The 17,557-nt window shown below is 41.4% G+C and overlaps 2 protein-coding genes across 2 annotated transcripts; both read right to left on the bottom strand.

Annotated features, from left to right (window-relative positions):
• Positions 1 to 1,725: 1,725 nt before the first annotated feature.
• On the bottom strand, positions 1,726 to 10,683 carry LOC121545803 (cyclin-T1). The gene is made up of 9 exons (XM_045209468.1): positions 10,490 to 10,683; positions 9,155 to 9,236; positions 8,889 to 9,017; positions 5,808 to 5,868; positions 5,008 to 5,070; positions 4,765 to 4,819; positions 4,346 to 4,509; positions 4,172 to 4,242; positions 1,726 to 4,030 (listed from the first exon to the last, which is right to left on the bottom strand). The coding sequence occupies exons 1-9, from the start codon at positions 10,660 to 10,662 to the stop codon at positions 2,735 to 2,737; spliced, it is 2,094 nt and encodes a 697-aa protein (XP_045065403.1). The 5' UTR covers positions 10,663 to 10,683; the 3' UTR covers positions 1,726 to 2,734.
• Positions 10,684 to 12,897: 2,214 nt separating this feature from the next.
• LOC121546744 (SAP domain-containing ribonucleoprotein) lies at positions 12,898 to 17,268 on the bottom strand. The gene is made up of 11 exons (XM_041857981.1): positions 17,165 to 17,268; positions 15,306 to 15,405; positions 14,645 to 14,694; positions 14,369 to 14,436; positions 14,207 to 14,258; positions 14,028 to 14,101; positions 13,854 to 13,894; positions 13,619 to 13,641; positions 13,431 to 13,502; positions 13,187 to 13,270; positions 12,898 to 13,068 (listed from the first exon to the last, which is right to left on the bottom strand). Exons 1-11 carry the CDS (start codon positions 17,195 to 17,197, stop codon positions 13,021 to 13,023), a joined length of 645 nt encoding a protein of 214 aa, XP_041713915.1. The 5' UTR covers positions 17,198 to 17,268; the 3' UTR covers positions 12,898 to 13,020.
• Between the last annotated feature and the right edge of the window lie 289 nt (positions 17,269 to 17,557).

The following is a 17,557-nucleotide window of genomic DNA, read 5'->3' on the forward strand; positions in this document are numbered from 1 at the left end:
ATGCTACAGCTTTGTTACATGATCTCCAAAAAATAAATCTGTCCATTGGCAGCTTATTGGACCGAGAAAGTTCTGATAAAAATGCCTGAAACATGGCAGAGCTAAGTTACAGCCCACTTCATTTCCACTATCACACATTCTTAAACATGATTCCCAAAACATGATTTAATGCGAGAATACCAGTTTATGAACATGAAAAACAGCATATTTGGACATGAATGGGACGATAATTATTATATCTTAATTGAACAAGTCACAGAAATTAAATCCTGACAGTTATGGTTGACACAGTGGTACCAGAGATTTTCTTATGTTAAATCCTCTAATCTCTCAGTTAAGCATGTTTAATTGCCACAAACAATCATAGTGTGGAGTGAAACCAGAAAAAACTGCTGTATTATCTAAATAATATGGACAAAAGATTATGCACCTTACTAAAATCTCCCAAAAAGGAAATTTCAATTTCATTCAAATGAGTGAAGACATCAGTTATCGTTAAAACAGTAGTGGAAGTAACACTTAATTCTGTTCAAAACACACAAAAATACAAAATCAGTCCATTATCAAAATGATTGACACTGCTGTGGTTTGTATATGAATATGTAGATACACTACATGGCCAAAAGTATGTGGACACCTGCTCATCAAACATCTCATTCCAAAATCATGGGCATTAATATGGAGTTGGTTCCCCCTTTCCTGCTATAACAGCCTCCACTCTTCTGGGAAGGCTTTCCACTAGATGTTGTTACATTGCTTCAGGGACCTGCTTCCATTCAGCCACAAGAGCATTAGTGAGGTCGAGCACTGATGTTGGGCGATTAGGCCTGGCTTCCAGTCAGCCTTCCAATTCATCCTAAAGGTGTTCGATGGGGGTTGAGGTCAGGGCTCTGTGCAGGCCAGTCAAGTTCTTCCACACTGATCTTTAAAAAAACATTTATGTATGGGCCTCGCTTTGTACACGGGGGCATTGCCGTGCTGAAACAGGAAAGGGCCTTCCCCAAACGGTTGCCACAATGTTGGAAGCACAGAATTGTCTAGAATGTAATTTTATGCTGTGGCGTTACGATTTCCCTTCACTGGAACTAAGGGGCCTAGCCAAAACCATGAAAAACAGCCCCAGACCATTATTGCTCCCCAACAAACTTTACAGTTGGCACTATGCATTTGGGCATCCACCAAACCCAGATTCACTGTTGGACTGCCAGATGGTGAAGCCTGATTCATCACTCCAGAGAATGCGTTTCCACTGCTCCAGAGTCCAATGGCGGCGAGTTTTACACCACTCCAACCGACAATTGGCATTGCGCATGGTGATCTTAGGCTTGGGTGCGGCTGCTCGGCCATGGAAACCCAGTTCATGAAACTCCCGACGAACACTGTGCTAACATTGCTTCAAGGCAGTTTGGAACTTGGTAGTAAGTGTTGCAACCGAGGACAGACAATTTTACGCACTTCAGCACTACAGTTCTGTTAGCTTGTGTGGCCTACCACTTCACAGCTGAGCAGTTGTTGCTCCTAGATGTTTCCACTTCACAATAGCAGCACTTACAGTTGACCAGGGCAGCTATAGCAGGGCAGATATTTGACAAACTGACTTATTGGAAAGGTGGCATCCTATGACGGTGCCACGTTGAAAGTCACTGAGCTCTTCAGTACGGGCCATTCTACTGCCAATGTTTGTTTATGGAGATTGCATGTCTGTGTGCTCTATTTTATACACCTGTCAGCAACAGGTATGGCTGAATTAGACAAATCCACTAATTTGAATGGGTGTCACATACTTTTGGCCATGTAGTGCATGTACTGTAGTATAAACTCTGAATGTTAGTGTAATTATTTGAGTATTAACATTTTACAACCATTTAAAACAATGACTGCAACACATAAAAATCTAGGAACTAAAATACGGCTTGTATCAATTTACAGGATTTTTTGCAACCTCTTTCTTAACAAAATGTAAAAAATATTTGAGTCCACTTTCACCAATTTACATTATTAATATATAACAATTGTTTACCAAATAATGCAGATTACAAAACTAAAACACAAAAAAATAAAAATAACTATGCTTCAATGACTACAGTATTTTGAAACAAACAACATTTTTGAAAACGATGGCTTTGAAGACATGAATTCTCAAATAGGCCTGTTTAAGGAGCACTCAACTATCCTTCAGTTTAACAGGACACAGCAGAAAGGGCCGGGGAGGCAGTTGGTAAAGAAAGAAAACTTCCTCAAAAGCATTCAATACTAATAATAAATAGTATATTTCAAAAACATTCTGAAAAAGACTAATCGTTAGCAAGACTTTAAAATTTCCTCTACTATGCATTCAAAACATGTAATGTTTGACTTTCTTTTAAAACAGCCATGGCTCAAATATTATGCCCGCCATTCCATTCCATTTGATTTTGAGTTCCAAACTGAATAACATCCCAAAAAAGTATTTACATTGTGAATAAATAATTTAGTTCGTTTCATATTTTTGCAAGCTTTTCTTTCACACCTCCTGTTATTGCCCCACAGATGTATTGGATATGATGTAATGAGGGAGAAACTTCAGCACATCACTGAAAAGTATGTATTAGTACATTTCTTTGCTGTCAAGTTGAAAACCACAAAACATGATCCATACAAACACATAAAAGGGACAAAAAATTCACAGAGCAAATATCTTATGTAACATGGTTGGATGATGTGTCTACAGATACACTGTCATTAATTCACCTCTTCATTTGGGTAGAGGGGGTAGCGGAGGTGGAGGTTCAGCAGGCAGAGGTGGCGGTCGAGACCCCCCCCTAGACCCTCCACTGTATCTGTACTCCCCGTACTGAGACCGGCAATCAAACATGGGAGGCTGGGCAGGCTGGACCCCCTGAGCACTCAGTAAAGAGTTCAGCATCTCAAACGTGTCCTGGTACTCATTCGACTGGCTGCCAACCCCTGCATTGTGTCCGTTAGTGTCCGGCTTGTCCCCCTTGGCGTGAGAGTAGTTTCCCTGGTGGAGGGAGGGGAGACCCAGGGAGGGGAGGATGTCAGTGGGGTGCGCCCCCAGGGAGTGTGCTCCAGAGGCAGCTAAAAGAGCAGGCAGTTGGTGGGCTGAGTTCCTGGAGGACTTAGAGACTTTGGAGGGGTGGGAGCCCTGGGACTCCGTGGAATGTGTCCTCTTTCGAGACGCAGAGGAAGAAGAGGAGCTCATTCTAGCAGAGTCACTGGAGGCTTTTTTGCTGCTGCTTCCTCCTACAGCACTGGCTGAGTGTTTATGTGACGAGGATGAAGAGACAGAAGCACCGCTCAAAGACGACAATGAATGATGGTGGTGGTGATGATGATGGTGGTTGGAGCGTTCTCTGTGCTTTCCCTCCCTACTCTTGCCCCCCTCCTCTCCCGAGCCTCCACTTCGTACTTTCTCAGGCACCCGGATTCTCACTTTGATGTCCTTTTCTCCTCCTGCTCCTCTGTTCCCTCCTCCACTGTGCCCCCCGCCTCCCCCAGACCCCAGAGGGAGGTGCATCTTCAGGGAGCTGCGCTCGCCCCTCTCCTTTTCCAGGGGTATCTTGAGGATGATGGGCGAGGGGCTGCTGAGGCCAGAGGAGGCTGAGCTGGAATGGTGGGAGCTGGATTGCTGCTGGTCACGGTGGTGCTTCTCCTTCCTCTGCTGCTGGCCTATCAGAGCCTGGGCTGCCGTGGCGTACTCCTTCTTCACGCTGGCCTCCATGTTCTCCAGCTTCCTCTTCTGAGCAGCCAGGACGTCAGCGTGCTTGGCCCGGTACTCGCTCAGTGACACCTTGGCCGGGGCGTGCAGCTCGGCATGGCTGGGCTGGTCGGAGCCACTGCCCAGGGTCGACTTGAGCTCCAGTAGTATGGGAGCCATGGAGGAGGAAGAAGAAGAGGGGTTGGAGAGGCTCATCAGGCCGCCCAGCGTGATCTCAGACGACGACATGGAGACCATGCTCATCATGCCATCTGTCTGATCCCCGTCCTCTGGCACCTTGGACTTCCCTCCCTTCACTGTCTGACCTGCCGCCTGGGACAAGAAGTCACGGAGTTAGGCAATGATGGAGCTACCTTTAAGTCAGGAAAGACCCTTTTGCGAGGGCGACCTGAAAGAAATGGAGCTATGAAAATATATAAAATGAGCGCAAGTATGTTACAAAGTACGACTTACTTTCCAGTTGCGAATACGTTTTAATCGGCTTGGTGTCTTCTCCAAGATCTGCAGGAACTCGTGGGTGAGCTCTACGGAACAAAGTATTACAAAGGGCTCTGCAATTCAGTTCATTACAATACAATCTAACCAACACCTGCACAAACATGCATAATGAAATTCAGTCAAACTTACCATCCAGCAGCTCGAGGGTGACAGTATTGTCCACATACTCCCACCAGTGCTTGCTGTCTGTGGAGACAGGGATCTCCCAGTTGGACCACTTGCAGGCCAGATGGATGCAAACGCAGGCCACAATGGGCGGGCTGTGCTGCAGGCAGAATGTGGTCAGGTGTAGACTACACAGCAGGTTGGGTCCAAGATAAACCAGCCAAAGGAAAATCCAGGGAAAACAGGGAAAAAACAAGAGGGGGGAGAAGAAACAGATTCAGTTTCAGAATATAATGAAGAGGACCGTGCACCTCTTAGATGGGTGGTCATTTCATTCAAATACAGGCAGATCAGACAATGTTGCATTGAATTTTTATTGAATAATGTTATATTGAATTGAAATTAAAAGCGCAAAGTTGAACACAGCAGAGTGAACAGCATACCTGTTGGTAGCCATGAAGTATGATGTCTGGGCCAAATCCTTACTCGCTGGAACAACAACACGAGAAACAAGAAAATACAATTAAAACCTGCTGCGTTCAATATACTGGCATTAAAAACATTTGATTAAAATATTCATAAATAATACCTTTAACTAAGCGAGAACCATTTATGTCATTGTAAAAGTACTACTAGGGTTTGGAAACTTCACCAGTAGCCTACAAAGGGACTTTGTTGATGCTTACCTCTTACTAGCTGGGTGCACTTGACAACATGAGTATGTGGGTGGTCAATGGTGATTTCAAAGGCTGTAATGAATAGGGCAGAGGGGAGACAGAGAAAAGGTTCCATGAGTGACAATTTCGAATCGTCTTTATGAGAATTTGAGGCTGCTAATGCAAAATACAAATTTTTACTCAATAGGTACTGAATTTATTGGATATTTCAGTACTCTCACTGAGCGTTAATATAAATCATTCCCGGAAAACCAATGTACTTGTTTTATGAAACTATATTAAATAGTGAATGAATGCACTGCTTTAGATCTTCAGATGACAGGCCCTGTATAAGACAAATGTGAATGAGTGAGTAGAGAATAAAAAAAGTTTCACATTTACATTTAAGCCATTCATTGAGACAAAGGTCATAGGTGGTGAATGGCCATTTTAGCAGGCAATCCCAATTCTATCAATACTGTACTAAATTCACTTGCGCTCTAATATGATTAGAACCTAAATATCCTCCATCACCACAACCTGCACCACAATTACTTGAATCAAATGAATGGCTTAAAATCATGAGGAAAATGTGAAGAGAAAGTGCTACAATATAAACTTCATATGAAGACAAAAGTAGGGAACCAAAAATGCAAGACAGTAGTGATAGTGAGCATAGAGGACTAGGTGATGTGTGGACTTCCAATAGAATGGACTGCTACTCAAAACTCTGTGGACAAGAACAAAGATGGTTAATAATGTCAGCAAGCAGCACATCTCTAGTTTGGGATGAAATCAAAGACCCCATTCATTTTTCCATCCCAACTTACCCAGGGTCTGGAGTATAATGCTCTCAAGAATGACCAGGTCTTGGGCTTGTTGCAGGTAAGCCTGAGGTTGAGAGGACAGGCAGGAGACAGGCATTACTCACTAGGAGGCATTCTCTCTCACCCTTATGTCTCACTCACCCTCTTGCCTTCCCTTTACGCAGTCTTACCTTCAAGGAGGTACAATTAGGCTTGGGCGGTATCTAGATTGTCATACCTTCAGACAGACCTTGTGCCATACCTTCAGACAGACCTTGTGCCCTACCGGGATATTCTGTAATCCCCGCACTGAACACAAACCCCACTGAGCCTCTAATCCGAAGGTTACGAGGAGGTTAGCCGGTAAATGACAGCTTTTGTGCGAGAGGAGAAAATAATCCATTGATGGAACTACCAGTCGAAGTGCTCCAACTTCAAAGGCAAATATACTTCATAGCCTAATAAATATACTTCACAGGCTAATAAATCTTCAAGCAGCTTGGAAATTAGTGTTGTTTCTATTTTTACTCCCGCAAAAGACGTCAGGTCCTCATAAGGGACTTCAGCGAAGTATACCCCGACTGGGCAAAATTGGCAAAGATTGTGTTGATTATCCCCCTTTCCAGTATCCAGTATGCCCGCCGAGAGGGGTTTCTTTCTCCAAAACAGAGTAAAGACAGCCTCAAGATCGCGCCTTCCCGAGGACAAAGTAACGAGGCTGATGTGCATTGCAAGCTGCTCATAAGAGTTGGGACAGTTTTGACTTCCCAACAGCAGCGGCTCACTTTGATAGACAGGTGTGTGCCTTTCCAAATCATGGCCAATCAATTGAATTTGCCACAGGTGGACTCCAATCAAGTTGTAGAAACATCTCAAGGATGATCAATGTTTTTAATAAATTAGCAAACATTTCTAAAAACCTGTTTTCACTTTGTCATTATTGGGTATTGTGTGTAGATTGATGAGGAAAAACATTTATTTAATCCATTTTAGAATAAGGCTGGAACATAACAAAATGTGGAAAAGGGGAAGGTGTCTGAATACTTTCCGAATGCACTGTATATTGGAGGCTAATTGTGTTAGTCAGGCCCGGTCTTAGCAGTTCTGCTGGCGCCCTTGTCAAGATCAACATATGCCGCCCCTGTGTCATGTATAGTATAATGATTTGGAATGGATTGATAGACTAGAGTAAGGATGTGTATCATGCGCAATTGGTGCATTTCAGTTGAGCTTATTCAGTAGCACTTGGAAACAAAATATTGTTGCCGAAATATTCACATCGGAGAGTTACAATGTTGCAATCACTAGGCAGCCAACTGCCTATAGTAAGAAACAGAGTTATCAATAAGCCACGTACATCACATGACAACCCCACTATAGTTCAAATTACAATAAACACACCATTTATTATCATCCAGTATAACTGTAAAAAGAGTGAGATATCATTTGACATTTGGAAACAAGTGCTTCATAAATCCATAGAGCGGAGCTCGTGTCACAGGAGTATTGTAAAATAAGCTCTCTCAATGAACCAGCCTTAACGAAATGTGTTCATTTGATTGTCCAACATCAGTTTTACAATTTCTCAATTTTGTGGCCACAAAGAGTGGCCTCTTTCCACTGTTGTGGTGCTGAATCGCAGTGAGAATGAGGAGTGGGACGGGCTGGCCCTGATGTTCGTAGACAGCCATGTTTTGTTATTTATTAGACCTAATTAAAATGTTCATGCCTAGGCTAAATTAAATTAGAGGCCGAGATTGTATTTGTGTTTTGTTATTTATTAATTCAAATGTTCATACGAACAGCCTATTGGACAGGTCGTTTCCAAATTATATTATACAAATATTATATTTTTAAGTGGTATTTTATTGCTGTGTAGGCGACTTGTTCTTCTAGGTTAAATGTTTATTTATTTTTGAGTTTTGATTTATAGCAGGGATGAAGACAACGGGCAATGAACATCATTCTACTTTATTACATCTTTACAGGCTCATTTCTATTCTTTTAAGAAGAATTACAATAATCTAAATGTGATTTTGAGCACCGTGGGTGGACACCTTAATGCGTTACGCACCCAATGCATATGGATGTCCGGTAAATTTCTCAAATGTCTGGTAAATAAAAAATGTCCTCCCGGAAACCCAAGTAAAATCCCAAAGCTAACTAAATGCTTACGAGCACATTGTGAATATTTTATACAGTGTCTGACCTAAACTATTATCAGGACATACGTCCCAGCTCATAAAGTTATACAAGTAACTCAAAAACTACTAAAAGCTACTCGCAGTTTGTTGCACGCACAGAACAAATATAAGACAGCAAGGATCTTAATCCAGGACGGGATTCTCTTCTGTTAACAAGCTAAACTTGATTTTGGAAGAAGCTAACCACTAAATTAGCACACCAAATGCACAACTGCAGAGCATTTTTAGCACATTTTAGACAGTTAACTTAATAGTTGTGAATTCCATACTGTAACTAGATCACCTGGTGCATGCTGCACAACAGTGACTGACTCACAAGGCTCTAGTCTCGTGTGCTTGTAAACAAACACCACGTGACTGGAGACTACGGGTAAGCTTCATAATGAAAAAATATGTGACAGGTGAAATAAAGAACGCAATCTACTTTATCTCCTAAAGTATTGCAAAAAAAAACTTCCAATAAATAGTTAATGGTATTGAAAAACCATCCCGTGGCTATTTCTAAATACCCTGGTATACGGTATACCGCCCAAGCCTAGGTACAACCGCCTCAGAACACCCAATGGCTGTGACTATACCAGTATTGCAATATTTTTTTCATGACAAAAAAGAAAACACGAAGCAGACCCTTTAAAAATCTGCTGTATATAAAGTAGTGTGCTATAACTTGTCAAATAAATAAATTAGACTCTGGATGACAACAGGTTTGTTTCCAACATTAGGGCTGTTTTCCTAAAGAAGTGAAATATGCTTAGTGTTTTGTTTCCTTGCCACGATACCAACAAGTATAGTGATACTGGTATCATCCCGGCCCTAATAAACATACCCAAATCAGTTTGTGGAGCACAATGCAAGTGCCAGAGTGAGTTCAAAGTGGAGTGGCCAGACCATGGAGACTTACATCACTGCGGACATCTGGTGATGGGTCCTGAGGGTTGAGGCATGCATGGGTCACCTTGATAACATGCTCCAACTTGCGGGGCTGCTCCTCAACCTTTGCAGCCAGGAATAGTGTTGCTGGAGCTATGACCTACGGGGAAAAATTGGACAAATTGAATCAAAAAATGCTGTCCTGATAGTGCTACGCATTTTACACATTGTTTATTTCAAACTATACAAGATACAACATTTTGCAAATAAGGCTGTCAGTGTGTGCAAAGTACTTACATTTCTGTGGAACCTGGTGAATGACTGGATCATGTAGAATCGGTGCATATACACAATGGCAGTATTAATTGTTAGCTGGGACCTGATGCATAACTACAGGTTAAGGGTTATAACATAACAATAATATGACCTGATGTCTCAGTGAGATATATTTTACCTCAACTACGTCAACTAGCCGGTACCCCCCTGTATATAGCCTCCCTACTGTTATTTTACTTCTGCTCTTTTTTTCCTCAACACTTTTTTTGTTGTTTTATTTTACTTTTTTATAAAAAAAATTAATGCGTTGTTGGTTAAGGGCTGTAAGTAAGCATTTCACGGTAATGTCTACACCTGTTGTATTTGGCGCATGTGGCAAATAAAATTTGATTGAACACTCACTACTTGAAGGGTTAAATGATAAATAGTATATTTGATTGATGACTGCGTATGTTATGTAACAGCAGCTACCAACTATTTTCAAAACTAGTTTTGGTTGTAGCCGAGTGATCTAGTACTGCTGTAACAACTCCTAATGTTGACAATGTCTGTTGTGGTACGTAGTAGGATAACGATGTATCTAGCCGGCTAGAACTGCATTGTGGGTCAGATAGTTTGCTATAGCTAACAAGATAGCAAATAATGACCACAAAGAAGCCAACCGTAACAAATAAAATAGGTACTAAAATGTCTTAATCTCAATTAGCATGGACATTTTATCTAAGAGCATTGGACCGCTCACCAATACCATGTCTAGTAGTTAGCTAGGTAACGTACGCTTGGTTTGAAAACTTGTGTTGTTAACCTATAGTTAACTAATCGTTATCTAGAGCAGAGAAATAGATTGTTAGCTTTAACGTTACTCGTTAGCGCCCAAAACAGCGCTCTAACAATTTTTGGCCAACAAAGCCAAAAACGTTATGCGCTTATCAAAATATTAAAGTGTTTGATACACCAAAACCCCAATTATAATAGCTAAACAACTCTAACGTCCCTCTGCTCGGCTTTTGTTCTCTAAAGTTACAGGAAGCGTAGGCCTAGGCTGCAAAGGCCTACACAACCTTAGCTGGCTAGGCTAACTAACGTTAGTTAGCCATGCTAATCAAACGCAATGATGGCCGGGCCCTTGCTAGCGAGTCGCACGTCTGGGCCGCTAGTTTCAACTAACTAGTAACAACCCAGTCCAGTCTGAACCAACCACATGAATAAATTGTGGTATCAACAATAACACCAACTAACGTTATATACACACAATAGCAGATATTAGCTAGCAACTAGCCATGCCGCCAAACCGGCTTCAACCTCTTGTAGCTAGCTAGCCGCTAGCAGGCACAAATCGTCCCCGACAAAAGATACACATTGAGTCGTTGTCCCATGTCCTGTAGAAGGTTCGCAGCTTGCTGTCTGTAGGACAATTCCTTGTCTGGATCAAGCCCCGCTCGGCGAGACGGGCTATTCTCGATCTGTTCTCTGGTGAAGTACCATTTGTTGTTGTTTGTTGCAGAAGGAGAAGGAAAGGAAGCCGCCATTACTGAGAAGGACAATATTTTAAAAAATTGTGGATACAGGAAGTGACGTCAATGGTGTGAATGGCAAGTGTCCCCAAAGCAAATATTTTGGTTCCTCTCCAACCCAAGCAACATTTCTAAACATCTCGAATATGGTGTAAATGCAGACCGCAATTCAGGTCGTTTCTTGATGTGGTTGTTCCCTATCAGCAAAACGTCCATTGATACCTGCCATTAGTCAGATTCGGTGTTATAAGATTGATGGTTCACATTTAAGTCATTTAGCAGACGCTCTTATCCAGAGCGACTTACAGTTAGTGAGTGCATACATTTTCATACTGGCCCCCCGTGGGAATCGAACCCACAACCCTGGCGTTGCAAACGCCGAGCTCTACCAACTGAGCTACACGGGATTCTAACAAATATGATTTGTTTACATAGCAGGTTAGGATATTATGGGAGGTTAAGTGAATTAGCGTGGCTGGTTAGGAGACTGAGGTTAAGGTTAGGAAAAGGGTTAGGCTTTGCTACAATTGTCAACAATTGTTGTCCCCAACGCTAAAGAAACGGCCACGGACCAATGGCGAGCATCAATAGGTGTAACTTGATATCAAGAAAAGCCTATATCAGAAAACGCCCCAAATTGCATTCTACAATTACATCTCTGGTAAAGATATGGAACCCATCTGATGTTCAGGGTTGGGGAGTGAATGATTACATATAATCAGTTACATGTAATCTGATAAAAGAACACATTAACTGTAATCAGTTAAATTACCAACAAAACATTGTAATCAGATTACAGATACTTTAGAAAAACTAGGATATTACTTATTGGATTACCTTTTAATTCAGAAAGGATGTTTGCGAGAAAAAAACATGACACTGTTTTCGCAATTACATTCAAATCAACATTGAAAAAAGGCGCAAGTTTAAGTTTGTTCTGCCTGAGCGAGCCTGACCACAAGTCAGAGACCACTATGATGCACACCAAGTAATCAGATTATGTTACAGACTTTGGGTAATCAAAAAATTATGTTAAAGATTTATCCCATTACTCAACATGAAAGCAGATCTAATTAAATGGAACAATCTTCCCATAAATCTTACCAGGTAGAATAAACCACTTTAGAAAGGCATGGGTCCCACATTTTCTATTTTTCAGTAATACCAATTACCCCACAAAAGACATTCTTAAAAAAACAAAGTATACTTGGCCACAAGACTTTGGATGGGCAAATAAAACTCAAGACTAAATAGTAAAGTTTTACATGTCCCTAAGTCTGAGGGTGGTTTTAACCTTCCAGACTTGGAATTTTATCAATTTGCCACCTAAGGTTTTTACTTGCAACATATTGTTAAATGCACTAAAGAGGAACAATGAGTACATATTGAAGATGCGCATGCTCAGCCCAATAATCTTTTCACGGGTCTGTTTTGGCGCTAAGGATGGCGCTAAGAACATAAAAAACGTAATAGTTAAGAACACTATAACAATCTGGAAGAAAATTAAACTGATTCTACAAGAACAAATATCACCCCTATGGAACAATCCTTGGATAGCTTTTCAGAATTCACAAATAAATTGGCCCACATGGAAAACTAAAAGGCAAACCGTAAATGACTTGGTAATAGGAAATACAATTATTTCCATGACAGAATTAAAAAGCAAATTTGGACTGACCAACGTAGACATTTTAAGTATAAAACTAACAGTGACTCAATGATTATGGCACTCCCAGAAGGTATGAAAGTCCACAAGTTATGGGAGGAGTAAATATCCTGAACAAAAATGTAAACGCAACAATTTCAAAGATTTTACTGAGTTACAGTTCATATAAGGAAATCAGTCGATTGAAATAAATGTATTAGGCCCTAATCAATGGATTTCACATGACTTGGCAGGAGTGCAGCCGTGGGTGGGCCTTGGAGGGCATTCTGTATGTACACTCAGCAGACCAGGTGAGTGCATCTATAACGCTACAAAATTGTGGCATTGACCCAATGCTCACAAACGTCTCCCTTTTCTTGTCTCACTTCCTATATTGATACTGATTAGTGAAATAATGTCCTGACTTGTCAGCTCACAGGTCTGGCAGTGTAAGAACATAGTCCAGCATGTTGTGCACTTGTCAGGCCACTATCTGGGGCACTCAGTGAGGAGGGTGCCCTGCTACCAGGCCATGTACTCCACTTGGTACAACTAGACAATAATCAAATAGCAAACCTATGGAAAGAATAACAGCAACTCTGGAGAAGAATTGAAAACTACTTTAATGACCAAATGTAATACAACTGACAAGCTATATACAGTACATTTCAATTCTGTTTGCAACACAAAATAAAAAAGCATAAATCAGCGCTTAAAAATACCCCAATTTATACTGTCACATTTCCAAATCGTTCAGAACGCTTCTGTTTCTTTGCCTGCGGAAAAATATGAAATCATAAATGTTTACTCTCTCTTTATGGTATAAAATAGGAAAGATATACCTGTAATATATACCTGTATCGATTCGATAATAAACAGAATCTGAAAACATACCTCAACGTCAGGTGCGACAGCTGCAGCAGCAGTGAGGATCCCAAATCTTTCTTTCCGCTTCTTCAGCTTTTCATCTTCCTCAACCTGGAACACACAAATATGGTCTTAAATCTGTAACATGGAGGTGGCTTAGCCTAATCAGAAATGCTGAAGTATAATCACTAGGTTTCAATTCAGCATTTCTTTCAACTTTCAGGATGCCTTGTAGTCTAATCTAGAAGCTGGCCTTTCCCTATGAGCTCACCTTCTTGGAGACTGAAGAAACGTTCCCGCCAAATCGTTCAGCTCGCTTTTTTAGCTGTTCAACGCTGACCGGCTACACAGAACACAGAGTGAGAGAAATATTTCATGAAATCGTCTGAGTCACTAATGGTCACATTAATTAAATGAGGAGAGGTGACTGCTTATCACACAGATATGTGGATTACTTGCAGTGGATTTATTCACAGTAACACCTATGATAGAAAGAAAAGAGGAAAAAAAACACTGATTAAAACCAGAGAGCCAATGCAGGAGAAAACATTGTATTGTTTTCCTACCATTACTTGTCATAAATTATGTTGTTCAACCTTTTTTAGTAAACTTACTGCAGGTTATGGTTCTTGGAAAAATAACATTAAAACCACACAACATGAGAACTGTAAATGACTGGAAGATTGAGACTGACCCGTGGTGGAAGTTGGAGGTGCAGCAGCGGGCAAACCAAACCTGAACACAATACATATTTAATATACTTTAATATATAGTTTCATAGATATGCCCAATCAATAGTCAATTAATAGTGCAGGGGATAGTTATTCTATAATTTAGAAGAATGGTTGGGTACTTGTGGGGTACTGACCTGGCAGCACGTATGGCCTTCTTGCTGTCAGCTGATGCAGGGACATTGAAGCGGTCTGCTCTTTTCTGTAACCTCTGGGAATACGGGATTAAAAAGATGTTCACGATAAGGTTAGCACACCATCATTGCATCGAAGACCTGTCATGACTGGTGAAAGAGTGCAACAAGCATCGTATTACCTCATCCACAGACACTGGAGGTTTGATTTTTACCACTTTCTTTTCAGACGTCCTGAAAAACATTCAAATCACATTGATTAACACTTCAATAATTAGGGGCATCAGATCATGAAAAGAAAATGTCCCTCTTCAATGAGTGTTAACATAAAATGAAAAACGTACTCCTCAGACACTGCTACTGGTTTCTCATCGTTATCCCCAGTGACGGCATCCTCCTCTTTTGAGAGGTCCTACATGTCAAATGCACAAATGCATCATCAAGAAATGCTCCTACGATTATACATTTATTTTCATGTCAGATATTTCCCCCAAGCAATTGTAGCATGTACAAAGTGACTTTATACTGTATATGATGAAAGTCATACTGGACATGGTGGAAGTCACCTAATCCATACATGAAGTGCCATTGCAGCCATACCGTTTTAAAACCAGGCTTACCTCTGGCTCTTCTCCCAGCACATCATCTTCAATTAGGCCTATGTCATCCTCTGTTTAGGAAAAAAATCATAGATTTAAGCACCCCTTTCATAGACTGGGTGGAATTCTTGCCATATTGCTCACACCTTTTAGAGTGTCAAGGGGTTACTCCTGAGTGGCGCAGTGCTAACTGTGCCACTAGATCCTGGTTCGTGCCACTAGATCCTGGTTCGAATCCAGGCTCTGTCGCAGCCGGCCGCGACCGGGAGACTCATGGGCGGCGCACAATTGGCCCAGCGTCGTCCAGGGTAGGGGAGGGAATGGCCGGCAGGGATGTAGCTCAGTTGATAGAGCATGGCGTTTGCAACGCCAGGGTTGTGGGTTCGATTCCCACGGGGGACCAGTATAAAAAAATATGTATTCACTAACTGTAAGTCGCTCTGGATAAGAGCGTCTGCTAAATGACTAAAATGTAAAAAATGTAAATGTTGGGGCTAGATGTCAGCAAGTTATCACACTTTCCACTCCATGGGCCAGTTTACCTGACAGGTGAAGCCTAGCCCTTACTTCAGGACCTAAAAATATGCTAAATGGAGAATATATTTAGGCCAGCACTAGGTTTTATCTGTGTCTGGGAACCTGACCCCATGCGTATTTAGTCCATCCATTATTGCATGCTCACCATGCTCCTCTAGATGAGCCTGTAGTCGTGTGATCAGTTCCACTTTGTTGCCCTTCACGTCCAGACCCCTGGCTTCACACTCCTGCTTCAGCTCAGCAAGCTGTGGAAGGACAGAAAAGTGTGGATTGCTGGTTAGATTACATTTCAGATGGCAAATTCCCACTAAATGGCAGTTCTTGCAATTGAAATTGTACTGCCCAACAGTGTTTCCTCTGGAAAAATGTGTAGCAGGGAAAAGGTTGTGTGTGTGGGGGGGGGGGGGTCCCTCCTACAATTTAGAAGCTCAGTTCTGATGACTTTTTTAAAGGACATGCTACTCCAAAAATGAATTAAAATAAAAGTATGCTGACACCATCTAAAATATAATATCCACCTCCAGAAATTAGCCCAATAACACATTGTTATTTTTCTTTTTACACATTGGTCCATGTAAATAGCCTATGCATGGTCCATATGATCAGGTATAATAATAAATAATAATAAGCCATTTAGCAGACGCTTTTATCCAAAGCGACTTACAGTCATGCATGCATACATTTTTTTTTTGTGCATGGGGTGGTCCCGGGGATCGAACCCACTACCTTGGCGTTACAAGCGCCGTGCTCTACCAGCTGGGCTACAGAGGATCATATACTATTATAAACATCATCTGTAGCCCAACTGATGAAGCAAATTGCAAATTAATAAGCTGAAGCATGGGGTTGCCTATCTGAATTTACCCTATTGGGCTAATCATTAGCCAGATCCCAAATGTTCTCTTTTAACTAGTTATCCTATTGATGAATTTTATGTCCGAAAAAAAAAACTTGCATAAACAGTGAATATAATGTAGGCCTACCTGTTGACCGGCGTTTAGCCCCACTCTCCCCTATGCACTCACTGCCAATTGCAGAGTGGTAACTTGCTTAACCATGCTTCTCCTGGTTTAAAATAGTTCAGTTCGCGCATATTTAGTTGAGAAATAAATAAAAGTAGGAATGCAAGAATTGTTGTGCATTGACTGCTTGTCAGAATGCATGTTTCCTTCCCTATGGCAGTCATAACTTGAATGCGCCACGAGGTATATTTCTCTCGCATAGCGCACACACAACAAGCCGACTCGGTAAATAGAAGAACTATTCTACTATGGGGTTGTCGGATTTTTATAGTAATTACTCGGTTTGTTTGCAGAGGAAAAGTAAATGAGGACTGTCCTAGCATCTTCAAATATTTGTTCATGTTCCATATTTTTTTGCGTGGCGGCAATGCCTTTGCCGTGGCACAGCGCCACAGCAAACAGTGCAGCGGAAACACTGCGCCCAACATAGACAAGTTAGGCCTAACAATAACATGCTCAAGAACAAACATACTGTACAATTTCATTCATTCGTTCACTTGTAGTCGCGCATGCGCCGATGCTGTCCGTTCGTTGCGAACTTCACAGCAGTAGTGGATCAAACTTTGGCCCTCGCTGAGATAAAGCCAGACTAAATCAATTCAACAAGTGTGGATATTAGTCTGGGTACCATTCTGTTTAGCTATCATTCCACTCCTGTCATGCTAAACATTTTTGGCATATCACAAGGAGTGGAATGTTATCCACGTAGTCTGGGTACCAGTCAGTTCGGCTATATCAAACCTCAAAATGTCTCGCTAGCTACACCGTGCACCTGTGTGCAGCAAGCATGGATTATTTCCCTTCCTGTCCGTTAGCATCAGCTACCTTGCTAGCTAACTGCGGCTCTAGGTGTCCAGGGATCTGCAGCATACAAGATCCTGATTTACAAAGTAAACATAGCTGACAACATACGATAATTAATCTTCCCAAAATATAATACCTGTATAAGACGGTTTAAACTTAGATAAAACGTGTTAACAACCTTTAGTTTCTGGAGCTCCACAACTTCAGCCATCTTGCTTTGCTGATTTAGATTCGTTATCTGTTTCTCCAATCGGAAATCGACCCCCTTTACTTCTTCCGTAGAATTCCAACACCCTTGAGTTGGTGCATTGCCATCTGCTGTGCTAATGGTTGGGTTGCATGTATTTTATTGTTTGTATGTATGAAATTGTATGCACTCACTAACTGTAAGTCGCTCTGGATAAGAGCGTCTGCAAAATGTAAATGTAAATGTTTGTAGGATTTTTTGTGTAAAAACTTTTGTGATTTGTGTTGATACATCAATGAAAAGTATAGCCCAGAAAAGTATTTTATGTAGAACATCTTTATTGATAGGCAACCATCCATCAATGATCAGATTTAGAAGGGAAAT

This window comes from Coregonus clupeaformis, chromosome 30 (genome assembly GCF_020615455.1).
Source record: "Coregonus clupeaformis isolate EN_2021a chromosome 30, ASM2061545v1, whole genome shotgun sequence".
Lineage (NCBI taxonomy): Eukaryota > Metazoa > Chordata > Actinopteri > Salmoniformes > Salmonidae > Coregonus > Coregonus clupeaformis.

Excerpts from the sequence above, each read along its gene's own strand:
- LOC121545803 (XM_045209468.1), bottom strand. The coding sequence starts at position 10,662 with ATGGCGGCTTCCTTTCCTTCTCCTTCTGCAACAAACAACAACAAATGG. Across the intron at positions 4,820-5,007 it reads GTGCACCCAGCTAGTAAGAG|TTGTTCCAGCGAGTAAGGAT; the intron begins GTAAGCATCAAC and ends TTTCTCGTGTTG. Across the intron at positions 4,510-4,764 it reads TACTTCATGGCTACCAACAG|TCTACACCTGACCACATTCT; the intron begins GTATGCTGTTCA and ends CCTGCTGTGTAG.
- LOC121546744 (XM_041857981.1), bottom strand. The coding sequence starts at position 17,197 with ATGGCTGAAGTTGTGGAGCTCCAGAAACTAAAG. Across the intron at positions 14,259-14,368 it reads CCAGTAGCAGTGTCTGAGGA|GACGTCTGAAAAGAAAGTGG; the intron begins GTACGTTTTTCA and ends AATGTTTTTCAG. Across the intron at positions 13,895-14,027 it reads AAGGCCATACGTGCTGCCAG|GTTTGGTTTGCCCGCTGCTG; the intron begins GTCAGTACCCCA and ends TATTGTGTTCAG.